Source organism: Rhinatrema bivittatum, chromosome 2 (genome assembly GCF_901001135.1).
Source record: "Rhinatrema bivittatum chromosome 2, aRhiBiv1.1, whole genome shotgun sequence".
Lineage (NCBI taxonomy): Eukaryota > Metazoa > Chordata > Amphibia > Gymnophiona > Rhinatrematidae > Rhinatrema > Rhinatrema bivittatum.
This window is the reverse complement of record NC_042616.1, coordinates 58,817,693-58,837,886: the sequence shown is the minus strand read 5'-3', so window position 1 is coordinate 58,837,886 and position 20,194 is coordinate 58,817,693. Positions and strand designations below refer to the sequence as shown.

Here is a 20,194-nt window from a genome sequence, read left to right as displayed (position 1 = left end):
CTGGGAGTGTGAGAGTCAGACAGCATGTGCAAGAGAGAGACTGTGTATGAATGATTGTATGAGAGAGAGCATGTGAGAGTGAGAGCCTGTGTGTGTCTGAGAGAGAGAGAAAGCATGTGAGAATGAGAACCTGACTGTATGTTTAAGGGAAGAAGATAGATGGCGAGAAAAGAAATAGAAAAAAAGACAATATGAAAGGAATTGGCAAAAATATAAGAAAGGGGAGGTGGAACAAAAAAGCCTGTGAGCAACCGATTAAAAAACTAAGGTCAGACAGCAAAGGTAAAAAAAAAAAAAATTACTTTTTAGTGATTGGCACATGTAATCTTTGGTAATGTGCAAGAGTAGCACTTTCTCTATGCGGATCTCACAATGTACGAGATCAACATGGAGGAAGTGGAAGCCCACGGGGCCTGCACAGAGAAGGCTTCAGTGTCAGTAGCAGCAATCAGCGCCACCCCAGTAGCCATGCTGCAGCAGTGACAGTGGCAGCAGAGGAATGAGAGAGGCTCTGAGGTTGCTGGCAAAAGAAAGCGAGGGGGGTCTGCCTTTAGTGTGTGCATTTGTATGAATGGGAGTCTGCCCGGGGGTGTATCTGTGTGAATGCATGGATGCCTGCCTGGGGGGTCTGTGTGTGTGAGAATGAATGTGTGCATCCCTCCTTCTGCGAATTCAAAACAATCTCAGGGCACCTGGATATCAAGCGTTCCCAGGTATGCAGAGCAAAGCATTTTTTATCCTTCTTTTTCATTATTGGATCTTTGTCTGCTGTTTTGAAATATTTTATTGGTATCTGGAAATTTTTGATATGGGCTTTTAATTATTGGCTATTCCATTCATCAGCTGTTTTGAAATAATCTGGGTTTTTTTTTTTTGTTAGTATGGTTTTACTGTCACTGATTTTATATTTCTTGGTTTGTTTTATAAGGATGGGTGATGTTTCTCTTTTTCCTTTATTGTACTGCATACAGTCTCTCTAGCTTGTTGCGGTTTCCAGTTCAATTTTGGTCTGCATGTTTCTGTTTATGCTTTATGGTCTCTTTATTCTTTGTTAGTGAGGGTCTGCACATGTGACTGAGGTGAGGTTTTCTGCTGGTGCGTAGGGCTCTATAGCAGCCTAGCTTTGTTCCGTTTTCCTAATAGATGTATTGGTGTCTTAAAGCCTGGTGTAATGTTTTCAGTGTTGCCTTTTCTTAGGCAAGGTGGTTACTGGTTGAGTCCTGGAAATTGGTGTTTTGGTGTGGGATGTTTACTATTTATGCAATTTCTGTTCAGACAGAGCACTTATCTTTCCCTTGTGTCATTCTTAACAATAAAAATAATACTGGACCTTGATTTTTTATTTCCGCCATGAATTGTAATGAGCAGTGTGTCACACGTGTGAGCGTGGCCTGTCAGGTGTGTCATGATGGGAAAAAGGTTGAGAACCACTGGTTTAGATGACCCAGTTTGATTCCTGAATCAGGTCTTCTGTACCTTAGTTCAGCTGGGGTTGGGAATGCTGTAAAGGCATAGTCATTGCTTAAGGGTGACTGGATTCAGGGCCCAGGATTGCAGGATTCTAGAAGAAAACTAGTGTATGGCCCCCAGCCCAGGATCATCACTGCAATGACCAGATTAAGTATGCTGGGAGCGAGGAGCTTTATAAAATTGGCAGAAAATCCCCACATAGTTGCAAATAAAGGCTCATGAGAAAAGATCCCAGCCCTGGTTGTTCCATTCGAGCTGGAAGTACAAAGGAGCAGAAGAAAACTGCTGGGTTAAAAAAAAAACAAAAAATCATCATGGGGGATAAGGGATGCATCCCATTCAAACCTAACTGGAAAGTCCCTGATGGAAAATGTACTTCTGGTCAGCACGGATTGTGACACATCTCAGTATACTGTGCAGGTTGTCCCTTCAGCATTTTAATAAACACTTGTTTGTACAGCCTTCCCAGAGTTAACTACAGAAATAAACTTTTCCCTTGGCCAGATGTGAAGGAAGAACTTGGCCGGATGTAGCAAGGCGACGGTGGTTGGCTCCTTTATTGGAGTCAATAGCTTCCTTAAAGAAGGGTGTTGCGTCTTTGTTTGTTGCTGACATTGCCCTCACATCCTTGCGAATTTCTATTTGAAAGTAAACACTGACTTCCTTTGCAGGGATTTAAAGAGAGACGTGGCCAAGAAACTGGAGAAACTAGAGAAGAGAACACAAAGGGCCATTGCAGAGCTGATAAGTAAGTCCTATGATGATGATGATATGTACCAGTACATTAACATCGGTATATAAAAGCTTTTAAATAAAATAAATATAAAATGTGTGAGTCAGGCCGAAAGACCATGGAGCTACATTAGTTGTTAAGAGTTTACAGGTGTGACATGTTTTATTTTGGTTGCTGCTTCCTGTCAATAAGCAATAAAAAGATGATGATTTTTTTAATGTACCAGATACAAAGTTATATCGAGCCACCCCTATCTTGCTACGCAAGAGAGAGTAACAGACTTTGGACATAGCCACGGTATATATTGGATGGTAGCGGCTGGAGAAGCTCCATATAAGGCTTGAAGAAAATATTATTATTTATTTGTTTATGATTTATATTCCATTTTTCACAGCGCTTCAAAGTGATTTACATTCAGGTAGTGTAGGTACTTCCCTATCCCCAGAGGGCTCACAATCTAAGTTTTCCTAGCGTGTAGCCAGATGGACTCAGAACAAGTGGGTATAGCGTGCTCGTGCTAGCAGTTGGAGACGGATCTGACGTCAGCACGGGTACATATACCCCCACAGGAAGTGAAGCAACTCAGTAATTTTCGTCTCCAAAGCAGTTTGGAGCTCCTGCACGCTCGCTGAGCGCGTTTTCCAAATCTACTTTGTATTTTCTACTTTTTACTTACTAAATTTCTCAGACGACGAGCCCCGCACTCCTGCGGTGATACCCTCGGGTCACTCCCCCAGTTGAGTTTCCCGGGGTGATTTCCATGATCCCTCTGAGGTCTATGCCTCGGTCCGGTGGCCAAATCGCGGCAGGGACCTAGCCCCCGAGCGAGAAGGGCTCGGGCCTGGCTGAGAGGCGCCTCGGTCCCGGCGTGGACTTAGCCCCGAGCAAGTTCGGTGGCTTAGAGGCAGCGGGTGCATTTCCTCAAGCGCGGCGGTGAAGGTATTTCCCCTCTCCCCCCGCAGCCGGAGACCGCCCGGGTTACAGCCGGGAAGCGCCGAGGATCAGATAAGGCGTACATCTCTTACTTTTTGGTCTCTGAGGTACGAGGATTGGCGGCGTGGCCTACATGTGGCACGCCGGGGAGGTCGCCATTTTGTCTGCCTTGTTCAGGTATTGAGCACCCATGTTAGGCGCCTGTTGATGGGCGCACAACGCAGCATTTCTATTGCTCAGCGTTTGGTCATATTATTGAGCGCATATCGCTGGCCGCATATTATTGAGCGCATATTGCTGAACGCATATTATTGAGCGCATATTGCTGGCCGTATATTATTGAGTGCATATTGCTGAACGCATATTATTGAGCGCATATTGCTGAACGCATATTATTGAGCGCATATTGTACATTATCGAGCGCATATTGCTGACCGCATATTATTAAGCGCATATTGCTGACCGCATATTATTGAGCGCATATTGTATATTATTGAGTGCATATTGCTGATCGCATATTATTGAGCGCATATTGTATATTGTTTAGCGCATATTGTTTATTATTGAGCGCATATTGTTGGCCGCATATTATTGGGCGTATATTGTATATTGAACGCATATTGTACATTAAGCGCATTTTATTAAGCGCATATTATTGTTGAGCTGTTCTAGCAGAATAAGCGCCGGCGCTCTGCTTTCGCAAGCCGCGATGGAACAATTAAACGCCATGGCGTTCTCAGAGGCGGCACCTCCTGCTTCCGGTGTGAAAGCTCTCGGCCTCTACTCAGCATGCCAGCTCAGAGCAGCACAAGGCGAGGAGCCAGACTCCCTTTGTGCCCAACATGAGGAGGCTGTAGGAGCCTTGGGCCAGGACCCGTCTCAACCGAGGTTTACCGACAGTTCCCCAGGGGCTACCCCGGATCTAGCGGGGCACCCTGAACAGCCAGGAATTCCGGGGGACTTGATACCCCGCCGGCTAGAAACTGCTTCCATTTCCTGGGTGGACTTATTTAAGGGGAACCATGCCTTTGTACAGTGCAGTCAGCTTCCCAGCCAAGCCCTGCTGCAGCTGACCCTACCCCTGGACCTTCGCGCCCTTATCTGGGGCACCCGCCTCCGGACAGTCCTGCTCATGCGGACTCAGATGTCTCGGAGGATGAGTCCGAACCCCCCGAGGAGGGGGAACTCCCCTCGGGGATAGAGCCATATCGTACTATGAGGAGGTTCTTTCCCAAAGAGGATCTCTCCGACCTGGTCTCTCAGTGCCTGACGGAGTTGGCTATTCCAGGCTCCAGCACCATAGGGGTATCTACGCAGAACCCCCTGCTCGAAGGTCTTCATCCCACAGCCTGCCATTTCCCCTTCCTGCAAGCAGCACAACAGCTGATTGATTTAGAGTGGAATGCACCGGAGGCATCCTTTAAAGGGGGTCGGGCCCTGTCGGGCATGTACCCCCTGGATCCGGCAATCAAGGATATGCTGGCGTGCCCTCAGGTGGACACCTTGGTTAGCGCTGTGGTCAAGCACACTACCATTCCAGTAGAGGGGGGGGGCGGCCCTCAAGGATGCTCATGACCGTTGCATGGACGCCATCCTGAAGCAAACCTTTGAGGTAGCAGCTCTGTCGCTGCGAATTACAACCTGCTGCACAGTGGTCACGCGTTCCTGTTTGTCACAAGTCAGGAACAATGCTCTGGCAGCAGACCTGGAGTCAGCTCTTTCGTTCCTTACGGATGCCGCCTCCGACCTAGTCCGTACGACAGCCAAGGGGGTCTCATCCTCAGTGGCAGCCAGGAGGCAGCTCTGGATACGGAACTGGTCAGCTGACGCTCCTTCGAAGACACTTCTCACTAGAATGCCATTCAAGGGGTCTCTTCTGTTCGGCAGTGACCTAGATAGACTGGCCAGCACATGGGGCGCCTCTCCAGTACCTCGACTTCTGGAAGACAGGTCCAAGAGGAACCAGCGCGCCTTTCCGAGGCCCTCCAGAGGTAGAAGCTCCCAATGCTTCACTCCCTATAGGGGTCGCTATCAGGCACCCCGTCCTCAGGCCAGGAACCAGTCCTTTCGGACCAAGCAGCGCAAGAGGGGAGCCGGCTCGGGTTCGGGTCCCGGCCGCACCCCCCAATGAGAATCAGCCGATCCATCCGGGGGTCGAAGCCATAGGGGGCAGGTTAACCCTCTTCTACCCCAGATGGGTCGAGATTACGTCGGACCAGTGGGTCCTCGCCATCATCCGAGAGGGGTATTATCTGGATTTCCATCACATCCCTCCGGACAGATTTGTGGAATCTCCGTGTCCAATCCACAAGAAGGCAGCAATGGAAACTACCCTGGCGAGACTCCTATCCTTGAAAGCCATAATCCCAGTACCTGCATGGGAAATGGATTTTGGGCATTATTCCATTTATTTCATGGTACCCAAGAAAGAGGGCACTTTCCGGTCCGTATTGGACCTCAAGTCAGTCAACCAATACTTACGGGTCCCGCGGTTTCGCATGGAAACTCTGCGCTCAGTCAAGACCGCAGTACAGCCAGGGGAATTCCTTACGGCCTTAGACTTGTCAGAAGCCTACCTGCATATCCCGATCCATCGGGATCATCAGCGCTACCTACTCTTCAAGGTTCTGGGACAGCACTTTCAATTCCGGGCTTTGCCCTTCGGGTTAGCCATGGCGCCGCGGACATTCACCAAGGTGATCGTAGCAGTAGCAGCGGCGCTCAGACGGTAAGGAATCCTTGTCCATCCCTACCTAGACGATTGGCTGATCAGAGCGAAATACCGAGAGGAGAGCCATCGGGCAACCAACAGAGTGATTGCCCTTCTGGAAAGCCTGGGATGGGTAGTCAACCTAAGCAAGAGTTACCTACATTCTTCCCAATCACTGGAATACCTGGGAGTCCGGTTCGACACCCAGGCAGACAAAGTCAGCCTAACCACCAGGAGAAGGTTAAATCTCCAGACCCATCTACGGTCCTTGATGGGAGCCAGCCGGCCCATAGCCTGGGATTACCTACAGGTTCTCGGTCTCATGGCATCCACCCTGGAAGTGGTACCATGGGCAAGGGCCCATATGAGACCGTTACAACACTCCCTCCTCTCTCGGTGGAGCCCACGTGTACAGAACTACACCGTGCATCTACCTCTACCCGCCAGAGTGTGGAACCAGCTACGGTGGTGGTTGCAGTCCGACCACACGAGCAGGGGGTCGAAGATGTCCTCCCCCGCGTGGACCTTGCTCACCACAGATGCCAGCCTGAGCGGATGGGGAGCACACTGCGAAGAGCTCACCGCCCAAGGGCGGTGGAACAAAGAAGAGTCGGGGTGGGACATCAACCGCCTAGAAGCAAGGGCAGTCCGATTAGCCTGCCTGCGATTTGCTCACAGATTGCAGAACAGAGCAGTCAGAGTGATGTCTGACAACGCCACCACGGTGGCATACATCAACCAACAAGGCGGAACCAGAAGCCAACAAGTGTCCCTAGAGATAGCCCCCGCTGATGGCTTGGGCAGAGGTGAATCTCCAGGACATCTCCGCCGTCCACATTGCCGGAAGGGACAACACCGCGGCAGACTTCCTCAGCAGGGAAAGCCTAAATCCGGGAGAATGGCAGCTGTCCCCCACAGCCTTCCAGATGATTGTGGATCGGTGGGGGACTCCGGACATGGACTTACTAGCGGACAGGTCCAATGCTCAAGTGCCCAGATACTTCAGCCGCAAGCGGGATCCGTTCTCTCACGGGAGTGATGCTCTGGTTCAGCCATGGCCTCCAGGGATGCTGCTATATGCCTTTCCTCCGTGGCCCCTGGTGGGCGCTCTTATACACAAGATTCAGAAGTACAGAGGCCTAGTTCTTCTAGTGGCACCAGACTGGCCAAGAAGACCCTGGTACGCGGACATGAGAAGACTACACTGATTGTATCTCGTCTGTAAAATTTTGCCATTGTGAAAATGAATAAACATAAGTTACAAAAAAAAAAGTGGATTTGCTGAATCACATCTTGAATATTCCATAACAATTCTTGCTGCCATATTCTGTATGATCTGCAGACATTGGGTTAATGCCCCAGCAAGGCCCCAATAGATACTATTACAGTAATAGATTGTTGCCATAACTAGGGCATAAACTGCTGATTTCAATGCCTGCCTATCCAAGAATGGCTTTAATTGGCAGATAATTCTAATCTCCCCTTTCTCATATCAGCCAAATCAGCCATGTGCACTCCCTGTTCCAACATAGAATACCATCCTGTTAACCAGTCTTTAACACTTTCTACCTTACTAGGTAAATAAATATCCACGAAGTCTGGTAAAACGTCTACCAATTTATTAGTCTGTAGATGTTGCTGGCCTTCCTCAACCTTATTCTTAGATTTTGCATGATATTCAAATTTACAGTTAATTAGTGATCAGTCCACTAGAGCCTGTCTGAATTCACAGACTCTAAATTACCCTGTGTTCTTGCCATAGGGGGGGTCCAAAAATCAAATCTGTGTGCCCTTGCAATGTAAAAAGTTATACCAAGGACACAACAACAACAGAGACTGTATGTTTCTCAGAATTAAACGTTTTTATTCTTATGCGCATAAGGAAGTCAGCTCCAAGGTTGGAGAGCCTGACTTAATCAGATATCCAATTGACTTTACTTAAATACACTTTTGCCCAGGAGATTAGTACAACACTCCTTTGATTTAAGATCACAAGGTGAAAAACATTAGCTGACATTAACATTTCTAAGTGTCCTGAGAACACTAACTGACCTTGAATACATACATTTTTTATAACTCTTCATTGTGGTATTTAAAACTATAAAGAGATACATTTGTCAGATCTGTTATCTAAGTGTGAGACAGTTTCAAAGACAGTTTCAAGACCTAGCAATGCCTCCTGGAACTCTTCTGGTAATTTTCCACTAAACAGATGCCTCTACCTATATGGGAAGTCCATACACTATTTGTTCTAACTCACCTATCCTTAATGATTCCAAAAAATCATCTGCCTTTTTACAATCTTTCACATGTATTTGTACATTAAAATTTCCCATAACTAATAAATAAGGGAATTTCAAAGCTTGAGTAAGAATTATTTCCACAACCCTATTCACCATATCATTAGCTGCCCCTGGAGGACAATACCATAAGGATATTACAATAGGCTCATCAAAATCTTTCACCAAGATATTCTCACAACCTTGGACAGCTTGCTATGCCATAGTTGATTCTTTCGAAGAAGAAAAAAGTTTGAAGCCAAATTGTTCTGATTGCAGCGACGTGTGAAGAGATTTGTGACCGTTCACGAAGTGGACAAAAGTAGACTGAGGGGAGGTCATGCGGTGACACTAGAATGGAAAGCCCCACACATGCCCAAAAGATAATCCAGAAGTTTCTGGAGTAGAGAAGAAAAACAATTAAATTGGCACATCTGAGGATATGGAGCTGTAATTTGATGCTTGCCCAATGGAGAAATATATCTTCTTTGGTTGTAAAACCTCCTATAATAATAATTTGACATTTTGCCATATGTATGTAATTGCATCTTTCTTGGGATACTCTTTCAAATGTCTCTCTCTCTCTCGCTCTCTGTTTCCTGCTGTACTGTCTCTAATTCTCTGGATGTATGCAGCATTGAATTTTGTTTTAAATCACTTGACAAGTGAAAGAATTAAGATGCCTTGGGTAATTGCATATAAAGAGAGAATCTCTACAATAAATGGCAAATTAAAGCATCTAAGAGAGAAATTCAATTTGTCAGATAATCTGCTGACAGCAGAAAATGTCAGTGTCAATAGACTCTGAGAGCCTATTTGCTTTGAAGAGAAACTCACAAAACTGGCACACAGCTTGACACACTTGTCTGTTTCTGCTTCCCCTAGGATAGCAATATAATTGTAAGTCAGAACAGAGGCACACTGGCAAAGCTTTATGTGTGTGGAGGACAGGATTGGAACTGCAGATGGTTTATAGTCAGGATGGAGGTGCACTGGAAAAAGTATTGTGGGAGAGCAAGAGCATGCATAGCATTTACCTGCACTGTATCTGACTCTTTCCAGTCCTATTGGTCTCTCATTTCCATGAGCAATGCAAAACTAGTCAAATAAGCCATTGTCATAAATTAGTATTGGTATGTACAAATTCTATCCAGCAACCTCCTTCCACATGGTAGAAAGTGGCACCCATTCTTTGTGGTGGAGATGGCTGAACATCCATGTGATGGTGCCTATAAACAGTTTGTTTGGAGTTAAAACAAAAACCTGAGAAACCGAGACCCACCTAGTCTGCCCACTTTCATTCTTCCACATTGCCTTAAGCCCCTGCTGATCTCTGCCTTCCCCTTCATGCCTTTGCATCTGAGAGAAGATGTTCAGCCAGGCTACAGTATGATTGGCCAGTGCACTTTTGCTAGTAGACCCATGTTAAAACATTTTTATTTATTTAAATTATTTTCTATACCGTCACAACGGTTTACATGTAGGCACATAAATTAATGTAGGTAAATGCATACTGTAGTACATTCTAACAGGTGCCATAAAAGGTTCAGTTACAATAAATTGCTAAAGACAATCAATTGTTTAGTGAAGTTAGTCATGACCCAAGTGTACCTGTAAGGTACGGTTCACGGGTAAAAATCATATTTATAGTGTTTACAATTACGTTTATTGTGAGGTAGAGTTCATAGATTATTAAAATGCACATTCTTAGAATAGTGCTGGTGTTCTTCTGCCTATTCCTGTATATTTTCATTTTCTAGTCTCTTTATAACATGCTTGTTTAAAAAGCCATGTTTTTAAACTTTTCTTAAAGGTTTTGAGATCTCTTTGCAATCTGATCTCTAGAGGCATTGTGTTCCCAAGTGTGGGGCCTGCTAAAGATAAGGCCCTTTCTCTCACCTGAGTTAGTCTCGCTGCTTTTACTGAGGGAATGGTTAAGAGTGCTTTGTTTGCCGATCGAAGGTTTCTGTGTGAGACGTGCACTCGCAAAGCTGTGTTTAGCCAGTCTGATTTTTCATCATGTATTAGTTTATGTATGGTACATAGGGCTTTGTATTTAATTCTGTGTTCAATAGGTAGCCAATGTAATTCCTCCAGGGTTTCAGTTATATGGTCCTTCCTTTTTTTTCCGGTTAGTATTCTAGCTGCTGTGTTTTGAAGTGGCCTTAATGTTGAATTTGGGAGTCCTAGTAAAAGGGCATTACAGTAGTCTGTGCTGGAGAAAACTAGTGCTTGAAGTACTATTCTGAAATCAGTTCATGTTAGTAGTGGTTTTAGTTTTCTGAGTACCATGAGTTTTGCATAGCCTTCTTTTACTTTTAGCGATATGTGCTGTTTTAGATTGATTTCTGAGTCCATTATTATCATCTGCATCTTGCTTTTTTGTTTGCATTAGAATTAGGATAAGACACCTCAAAGTTGTTTGTTTTTGAATTTCTTCAAGCATCTGCCATGTGGCTTTCTAAGCTTCTGGAAAAACTATTTGGAACACTCACAAATTATCATACATTGTGTCCATAGATACAAAATGGGAAAAAAATCTTTAATACATCCAGCCTGTAGAGTGGTATCCAATTGGTTCATAGTGTGATGTCATTTGTGACACCATAGCCACTGTAGACCAAGCAGATCCAGTGTGAATTGGGTATTTGTGTGTTTCTGAGCTTAAAGAATTCGAAAAGTAATACAAAAGTAGACTTACTAATTGCTGTAGTGTAAAGGGTGCCTTGAGGAGGTTTCTGTGGAGACAGACCAGTTGGTGGTGGTGAAGAGGCAGAAAGATAATAGAATAATAAGGTTGAACTGATAAAACTTGTGGAAATAGCCAAGGCTGTAGAAATGTTAATGTACATTAAAGGTTAGTCAGAATGCTAAAGTATGGCAAAGGCTGCATGCAATAGGTTATATATATTCATGTCCCCCAAATCTGCACAGCAATGGGTTAGTTTCTTTGTAAGCATAAAACTTTTCTACCTGCTTAATGCTTTTATCTCTTATATGCTAATAAAACTGCATTTTTGTAAGTCATGATTTCTTGTAAGTTGAGCCCAGAAGGCAGACTTGAAATTTAAATGTTGACCTTTACCATACTTTAACATTTCTATAGCCTTGGTTATTTTCACAAGTCTGATCAGTTCATTCTTATTATACTATTATTATCTTTCTGCCTTTTTGCTGCGACCAGCTGGTCTGTTTCCACATAGAACACGCTCATAGCATCCTTGCGGTAGGGTACTGTACCCTTGATACACAGTACAAGATTGATATCCCTTTCTCTTACTCCCATAGTCTCATATTGCTGCTGTCACTTCACCTTTGGCCTTTTGCCTTACATTTTACTGGAGGGGAGTGTTCAGCCTGCATAGAATAAAGCTCCCTATTGCAGCATACTGTGTGCTACTGTTTCTGGCTGAACCAGTGGAACTAACAAAGAGCTTTGTTTTAGGGATGTACATTCATCTAGGACAAATTAGGCAATTTCAACGAAATTGCCTAATTCGTCCTGGTTCGGGGAGCCCGAATCCCGAACGAGTTTTTCCTGAAATTTTGGGAAAAATTCATTTTCGGGTTTAGCGCGCACTAACTCCCCATTTCCTGGCGTGTAGCCAGATGGACTCAGAACGAATGGGTATAGTATCCGCGTGCTAGCAGTTGGAGACGGATCTGACGTCAGCACGGGCATATATATACCCCCACAGGAAGCGTAGCAACTTAGTAATTTCCGTCTCCAAAGCAGTTTGGAGAGCCTGCACGCTCGCTGAGCGTGTTTTCCAAATCTACTTTCTATTTTCTACTTTCTTTCAATTACAACATCGAGCCCCGCACTCCTGCGGTGATACCCTAAGGTCCCTCCCCCAGTAGAGTTTCCCGGGGTGATTTCCGTGATCCCCCGGAGGTCTAAGTCCTCGGTCCAGTGGCCGAATCGCGGCAGGGACATAGCCCCCGGGCGAGGTTCGGGTGAGGCATACGAGGCGCCTCGGTCCCGGCGTGGACGAGGCAGCGGGTGCATATCCTCAAACGCGGCGGTGAAGGTACTTGCCCTCTCCCCCCGCAGCCAGAGACCGCCCAAGTTCCAGCCGGGAAGCACCGAGGATCAGGTAAGGCGTACATCTCTTATTTCTGGTCTCCGAGGAACAGAGGATCGGCGGCGTGGCACGCCGTGGAGGGCGCCATTTTGTGGGCCTTGTTCAGGTATTGAGCGCCCGTAATAGGCGCAGCTCTATGCTAAGCGCCTCTTATATTCCTTATTGTGCGTATATTGCCTTATTACTGAGAGCATATTACATACCATTGAGCGTGTATTGCTAACCGCTTATTGCTGAGCGCCTATTGAATGCCGTTGAGCGTGTATTGCTAACCGCTTATTGCTGAGAGCCTATTGAATGCCATTGAGCGTGTATTGCTAACCGCTTATTGCTGAGAGCCTATTGAATGCCATTGAGCGTGTATTGCTAACCGCTTATTGCTGAGAGCCTATTGAATGCCATTGAGCGGGTATTGCTAACCGCTTATTGCTGAGAGCCTATTGAATGCCATTGAGCAGGTATTGCTAACCGCTTATTGCTGAGAGCCTATTGAATGCCATTGAGCGTGTATTGCTAACCACATATTGCTGAGAGCATATTGCATACAATTGAGCGGGTATTCATGGCCGCCTATTGCTGAGAGCATATTGCATATGGCTGAGCGCTTGTTGTCTATATAGCTGCCGCATATTATTATTCTTAAGCGCCTGTTCTATTAAGCGTATATAGCTGACGCTTATTATTATTGTTGAGCGCCTGTTGTATTAAGCGCATATTGCTGCCGCATATTCTTAAAGTGCCTGTGGTGCTCAGCGCATATTGCTGCCGCATATTATTATTGTGCGCCTGTTGTATTAAGCGCATATTGCTGCCGCATATTATTATTGTGCGCCTGTTCTATTAAGCGTATATTGTTGCCGCTTTTCATTCAGCGCTTACTTTTCAAATGGAACAGAATGCCTCAGCGTCTTCAGCGGCGGCGCCGCCTGCCTCCGGCATTAAAGCCCTCGGCCTCTGCTCTGCATGCCAGCTTCGAGCCACGCACAGTGAAGAGCCAGACTCCCTATGTGCCCAATGTGAGGAGGCCGTGGGACCCTCGGGCCAGGAACAGTCTCATCCCCGATTTGCTGATAGTTCCCCAGGGGCTACCCTGGATTTAGCGGTCAGTCTCGACCAATCGGGACTCCCGGGGGATCTTGTACCCCGGCGATTAGAGGCTGCTTCAATTTCCTGGGTGGATCTCTTTAAGGGGATTCATGCCTTTGTACAGATGCAAACGGCTTCACGTCCAGGCCCTGCGGTTCCTGCTGTTTCGGCGGTTCCTGCGGTGACTGCGGCGGCTGCTGCGGTGGCGGCTCCTGTAGATCCTGTTCCTGGACCCTCACGCCCTTATCGTGAGCGGGACCTTCTGCCGCTGGACAGTCCAGATCAGTTGGACCAGGAGGTTTCACCGGACGAGTCTGACCTCCTGGACGAGGGGGAGCTTCCCCCAGGGATTGAGCCATATAGAACCATGAGGCGGTTCTTCCCCAAGGAGGATCTCTCCAACCTGGTGTCTCAGTGTCTGGCGGAGTTGGATATTACAGGTCCCAGCGCTACGGTACCCTCTGCGCAGAACCCCCTGCTGGAAGGTCTTCGTCCTACAGCCCACCATTTTCCATTCTTGCAAGCAGCACAACAACTGATAGATTTAGAATGGGCGGCACCAGCGGCTTCCTTCAAAGGGGGCCGGGCCTTGACGGGCATGTACCCATTGGCACCGGCTATTCAGGACCTGCTGGCGTGCCCTCAGGTGGACGCCTTGATTAGCGCTGTGGTCAAGCGCACTACCATTCCAGTTGAAGGGGGGGACGGCCCTCAAGGAGCCTCATGACCGGTGACTGGACGCCATTCTGAAACAGACCTTTGAGGTGGCAGCTCTATCTTTGAGGATCGCAACCTGCTGCACAGTGGTGACTCGTGCCTGTTTGTCACAGGTTAGGAACAACGCTCCAGCAGCTGACATGGAGTCAGCTCTCTCGTTCCTCACGGATGCTGCATCAGACCTAGTCCGAACAACAGCCAAGGGGATCTCATCCTCCGTAGCTGCCAGGAGGCAGCTCTGGATCAGGAAATGGTCAGCCGATGCGCCTTCAAAGACACGCCTCACCAGATTGCCCTTTAAGGGCTCTTTCCTGTTTGGCAGCGACCTTGATAAACTGGCCAGCACATGGGGCGCTTCTCCAGTACCTCGACTACCGGAAGATCGGTTCAGAAGGAACCAGTGTGCCTTTCCAAGGCCCTCCAGGGGCAGGAGTTCACAGCGCTTTGTTCCTTACAGGAGTCGCTACCAGGCACCACATCCTCAGGCCAGGAATCAGTCCTTTCGGACCAAGCAGCGCAAGAGGGGAGCAGGCCCGGGCTCAGGTCCCGGCCGCGCCTCACAATGTGAATCTGTCGATTCATCTGGGGGACGGAGCCATAGGGGGCAGGTTAAGCCTCTTCTACCCCAGATGGGTCGAGATCACGTCGGACCAGTGGGTCCTCGCCATTATCCGAGAGGGTTATTATCTGGACTTTCATCATCTCCCTCCGGACAAGTTTGTGGAATCGTCATGTCCCATACACAAGAAGGCAGCACTGGAAGCTACCTTGGCGAGGCTCCTGTCCTTGAACGCTATCATCCCAGTACCTGCCTGGGAAGTGAATTCTGGACACTATTCCATTTATTTCATGGTACCCAAGAAAGGGGGCACCTTTCGGCCGGTCCTGGACCTCAAGTCCGTCAATCGATACTTACGGGTCCCGAGGTTTCACATGGAAACTCTGCGCTCTGTCAAGACCGCAGTACAGCCAGGAGAATTCCTCACGGCATTAGACTTGTCGGAAGCCTACCTGCATATCCCGATCCATCCGGATCATCAGCGCTACCTACGCTTCAAGGTTTTGGGTCACCACTTCCAATTCCGGGCTCTGCCCTTCGGATTGGCCACGTCACTGCGGACCTTCACCAAGGAGGTTGTCGTGGTAGCAGCGGCCCTCAGGCGGGAAGGAATTCTGGTCCATCCCTACCTAGACGATTGGGTGATCAGAGCGAAATCACGAGAGGAGAGTCATCGGACAACCGACAGAGTGATCGCCCTTCTGGAAAGCTTGGGCTGGGTAATCAACCTCAGCAAGAGTTGCCTACAGCCTTCCCAGTCACTGGAATACCTGGGAGTACAGTTCGACACGCAGGCAGACACAGTCAGTCTCACTACCAAGAGAAGGATGAAACTTCAGACGCGTATCCAGTACTTGCTGGGAGCCAGTCGGCCCATAGCTTGGGATTATCTGCAGGTTCTTGGTCTCATGGCATCCACCCTGGAAGTGGTACCTTGGGCAAGGGCCCATATGAGACCTCTACAACACTCCCTGCTCTCTCGCTGGAGCCCTCGTCTACAGAACTATTCCACGCACCTACCTCTGCCTGCCAGAGTCCGGACACAGTTACGGTGGTGGCTGCAGACCGACCACATGAGCAAGGGGTCGAGGATGTCCTCCCCCACGTGGACCCTGCTCACCACAGATGCCAGCGGCTGGGGAGCACACAGCGAAGGACTCACCGCACAAGGGCGGTGGCGCGGAGAAGAGTCAGCGTGGAACATCAACCGTCTAGAGGCTCGGGCAGTCCGATTGGCATGCCTTCGATTTGCTCACAAACTGAAGAACAGAGCAGTCAGAGTGATGTCCGACAACGCCACCACGGTGGCATACATCAACTGTCAGGGCGGAACCAGAAGCCGACAAGTATCTCTGGAGATCGCCCCACTGATGGCTTGGGCAGAGGCGAATCTTCAGGACATCTCCGCCGTCCACATTGCCGGGAAGGACAACACCACGGCAGACTTCCTCAGCAGAGAACGTCTAAATCCGGAAGAGTGGCAGCTGTCACCCACAGCCTTCCAGATGATTGTGGATCACTGGGGGATTCCGGACATGGACTTACTGGCGGACAGGTCCAATGCTCAAGTGCCCAGATACTTCAGCCGCAAGCGCGACCCATTCTCACGCGGAATCGATGCCCTGGTTCAGCCATGGCCTCCAGGGACTCTGCTATACGCCTTTCCTCCGTGGCCTCTGCTGGGCGCCATCATCCACAAGATTCAGAAACACCAGGGCCTAGTTCTTCTAGTGGCACCAGACTGGCCAAGAAGACCCTGGTACGCGGACATGAGAAGACTACTGGCAGAGGAGCCTCTTCCCCTGCCTCCTCTCCGGGACCTTCTACGTCAAGGTCCCATCCTCCACGAGGATCCGGCTCAATACTCTCTTACGGTCTGGCCATTGAGAGGGCTAGACTGAAGAAAAGAGGTTACTCTGAGCCCATGATAGATACACTCCTCCGAGCTCGCAAGTTTTCCACATCCCTCACCTATGTAAGGATCTGGAGAGTATTTGAAGCATGGTGCGACACTCATGGCACCAATCCTCATGTGACCTCGATCCCTATTGTGTTGGATTTCCTGCAAGATGGACTTCAGAAGGGTCTCTCCCTCAGCTCCATCAAGGTTCAGGTGGCTGTGCTGTCTTGCTATGGCCCCAGGAGGGATGGCAAGACCATCGCCAAGCACCCAGATGTTTCTCGCTTCCTGCAAGGAGTCAAGCATATTCGTCCGCCACTGAAGTGGCCTGTGCCCTTATGGAACCTCAATCTTGTTTTGGATTTCCTCGCAGGATCTACCTTCAGACCCCTTCGGGGCCTGTCTCTCCGTTCTCTAACCTTGAAGATGGTGTTCTTGCTGGCAGTATGTTCAGCACGCCGCATCTCAGAGCTACAAGCACTTTCCTGTCATGATCCCTTTCTGACAATCACCCCAGAGGCTATCCATCTTCGCACGGTTCCCTCCTTTTTACCTAAAGTGGTTTCACCTTAATCAGACTATATCCTTGCCTACCACGGCAGGTTTGAAGAAATCTGAAGAAGGACGTTTGCTACGCCATCTCGACATAGGCAGACTGTTGCCTAGATATCTGGAAGTGACACAAGAACTACGAAAGACAGACCATCTGTTCGTCCTGCACAGCGGGAAACGACAAGGGGAAGCGGCCTCTCGGCCCACCATCGCCCGCTGGATTAAAGAAGTTATCAGAGCAGCTTATGTGGAGGCTGGGAAGTCTCCGCCTCTACAAGTCAAGGCTCATTCTACCAGAGCACAAGCAGCATCTTGGGCGGAATCCAGGATGCTGTCGCCTGCAGAAATATGTAAAGCGGCGACATGGTCCTCCCTCCATACCTTTCTCAGGTTCTACCGTCTGGATGTCCAGGCTAGGGAGGACTCAGCATTTGCGAGGGCAGTACTACATGGTCCTCAGGCAGCCTCCCGCCCAGGCTGGGAGTAAAGCTTTTGTACATCCCATTTGTTCTAAGTCCATCTGGCTACACGCCTGGAAATGTTGAGATTACTTACCTAATAATCTCCTTTTCCTTAGTGTAGACAGATGGACTCAGCATCCCGCCCAGCTGCCTGTGTACATGGGTTTCACCGATTCAAGGTACGCCATGTCATCTGTTTCCATAAGAGCGTACACTCTACCAGGTGTCCACGCCTTCTGGTTGTGAATGCTGGCGGTCTCCAGCCACTGTCAATCGGTCAGGGGAATCCTGTTTCACTTTTCACTGAGCATCAGTACACACATCCATAACAGCTTTTGCAAGGAAGATTACTAAGTTGCTACGCTTCCTGTGGGGGTATATATACGCCCGTGCTGACGTCAGATCCGTCTCCAACTGCTAGCACGCGGATACTATACCCATTCGTTCTGAGTCCATCTGTCTACACTAAGGAAAAGGAGATTATCAGGTAAGTAATCTCAACATTAGTGCGCGCTAACGTAAAAATGTTAGCGCACACTAACGGGGAGTTAGTGCTCACTAACCTGAAATTCTTGTCCCCCTGAATTTAAAAGGCCCGAAACATGGGAAATATGAAATTTCCTGCGGCGGGCCGAGAAACAAAGATGTGCGAAGCCCAAAAGGTTCGGGCTTCGCACATCTCTGATTTGTTTTGTTTAATTTTCCCTTTCTTACTTGTTCTAATGAATATGTATTTTCCTTTAATCTGTTTAGATCAGACAGTTGTTCTTTATAGGCATTGAATTGGGCTTCTTAAGGGAATGACTATATTTGGTTTATGATCGTTGCATTTGATGTGCCTTCTCTTATGGTATTCACATCTGATCTTACTGCCCAGCATTGGTCTGCAGGCCTGCGTCAGTATTGCCACATACCCCTATCATTCAGAAAATGTAGCTGCATCTACAGCTGTGTTTATAAATATAAAATGTTCTTAATTTCTTGGATGATAGCACTGTTGCCCACTTTTGAAATGTGCACAATTTGATTATGAAACTTCAAAAGTCTCCTTCCTTCCGTTCATCAAAGGCACATCCTACCGGTGTGATTGTTTGGGAGGTTCTGTTTCAGTGGGATTTCTGTTCTCTTTGCAGGAGAAAGATTAAAAGGACAAGCTGACAGTTTGGCATCCGCAGTTGAATCAGCAATGCAAGAGGTGGATTCAGACTGAGTATAGCCCAAAAGCCTCAGAGCATACACTTGATAGGCATTGGAAGCTCGGTTTTGGAACAGGGTGGATTACTGCAGCTTCCTCTCAACCCCTGTGATGCCTCTTGATTTGGTGGCACAGTGCAATACTAGACACAGCATACCGGTGCTTCCATCCTGCCTGGTCTTCATCGGTAACCAAAATGGCTTCCATCATTCATCTAGAGGCACTGCAACCCCTGTATTACTTCAGAGCAAGGACACTGTGCATAAGTGATGTGAAAATGATGGATGGGGGAGGGGGGCACCAAGACTGGGAGCAAAGCAAGATAGATATATTAATGATGATAATATCAGGGGATAAGTAGCCAGGACCTAAAATGTATTTTGTGCAACAGGCTATGAGCTGTTTTGTAAAGTTGACATATAAAGGGGTTAAATTAGCACAAGTTCGAAACATGAGCCTTTGCTTGGCTCTCAACAATACTCAAAGTTAGAGCGTCACTGATTGGCACTGCTGCTGCTGCTAAGTTTCCAACTTATGTCAGTGCTAACTTCTCTGTGTGTCTGTTAGCATGTGTCCAGTGCGTACTCCTGTATTTTCCATTTAAAGCTGAAAAACGTTCCCATCTCCCCTTCAGGACCCATTGTCAGAGTACAGTGCCGCCTCAGCCTGCAGTATAATACCTTTTGAAATGTTAACAAAACATCAAGGTAGTGTCTGACTAAATAAACAGTATGTTCTGTGCACTAGCAGAATGGTGAAGGGCATGGCATGTACTTTTATTATGTACAGTTGTCATGCTGGGTGCATTGATGACATCTTTTCTGTTACCCTTCCTCCCCCCCCCCCCCCCCTCACTGAATACTCAGTTGTAACAAGTTATTTCATATATTCATTCTCTTTATTTTACATTTTTGTTTGTCTTTTTGTAATTAAATTATTCCAAAAAGCGACCGCCATCAGTGTGACTCAATTGATAGAGCATGAGTATGTGCGCGGTGATGGAGTGATTCATCCTCCATTACTGTAATCACGCTAGCTAACTGGAGTGCTTCCTGTGGTGACACTTTTCCTACATAATTCATTCGCATTGTCTTCTCCCCGCATGCTTTGAAATTATAGAGTGACTTAAGGGGCTTCAAGGGATAACTAATTAAAAAAAGAAAAGGCTAGGAGTCTTTGCTGTTAGAAATTTTTTTTTTTTTTTTTTTTTTAACTGTTGGACATAGTTTACTTTGAGATATAAGAAGTCAGAGCAGTGTAACTAGGGTTTGTCATAAACACAAATCACTGCGTTTTGCTCCCCCTCATTGTGGGGGTGTTAGTTTTGGCTTTGAATTAAGCACAAAGAGCCCTCGATGTTTGTTGCTTTATATACAATGCATAAAAATAGTATGCTCGGTTCACACAATTTAAAGCGCAAAAAAAAAAAGTTTCAGATAAACAGATGTACCAAATAAAAAAAAAAAGGCAAAACCACTACCTCCAAAGCAGTAATGTCCCAAAAAGAAAATGGA

General features: G+C 47.4%; 1 protein-coding gene across 1 annotated transcript in view; it reads left to right on the top strand.

The window, feature by feature from the left end:
• Positions 1-19,636, top strand: part of CCDC12 (coiled-coil domain containing 12) — a 181,297-nt gene extending 161,661 nt beyond the window's left edge. The window contains exons 6-7 of the mRNA XM_029588228.1: positions 2,142-2,218; positions 18,619-19,636. Coding sequence (XP_029444088.1) covers positions 2,142-2,218; positions 18,619-18,695 — 154 coding nt within the window. The 3' untranslated portion in view covers positions 18,696-19,636. The remainder of the gene's footprint in view (positions 1-2,141; positions 2,219-18,618) is intronic.
• Positions 19,637-20,194: the final 558 nt, after the last annotated feature.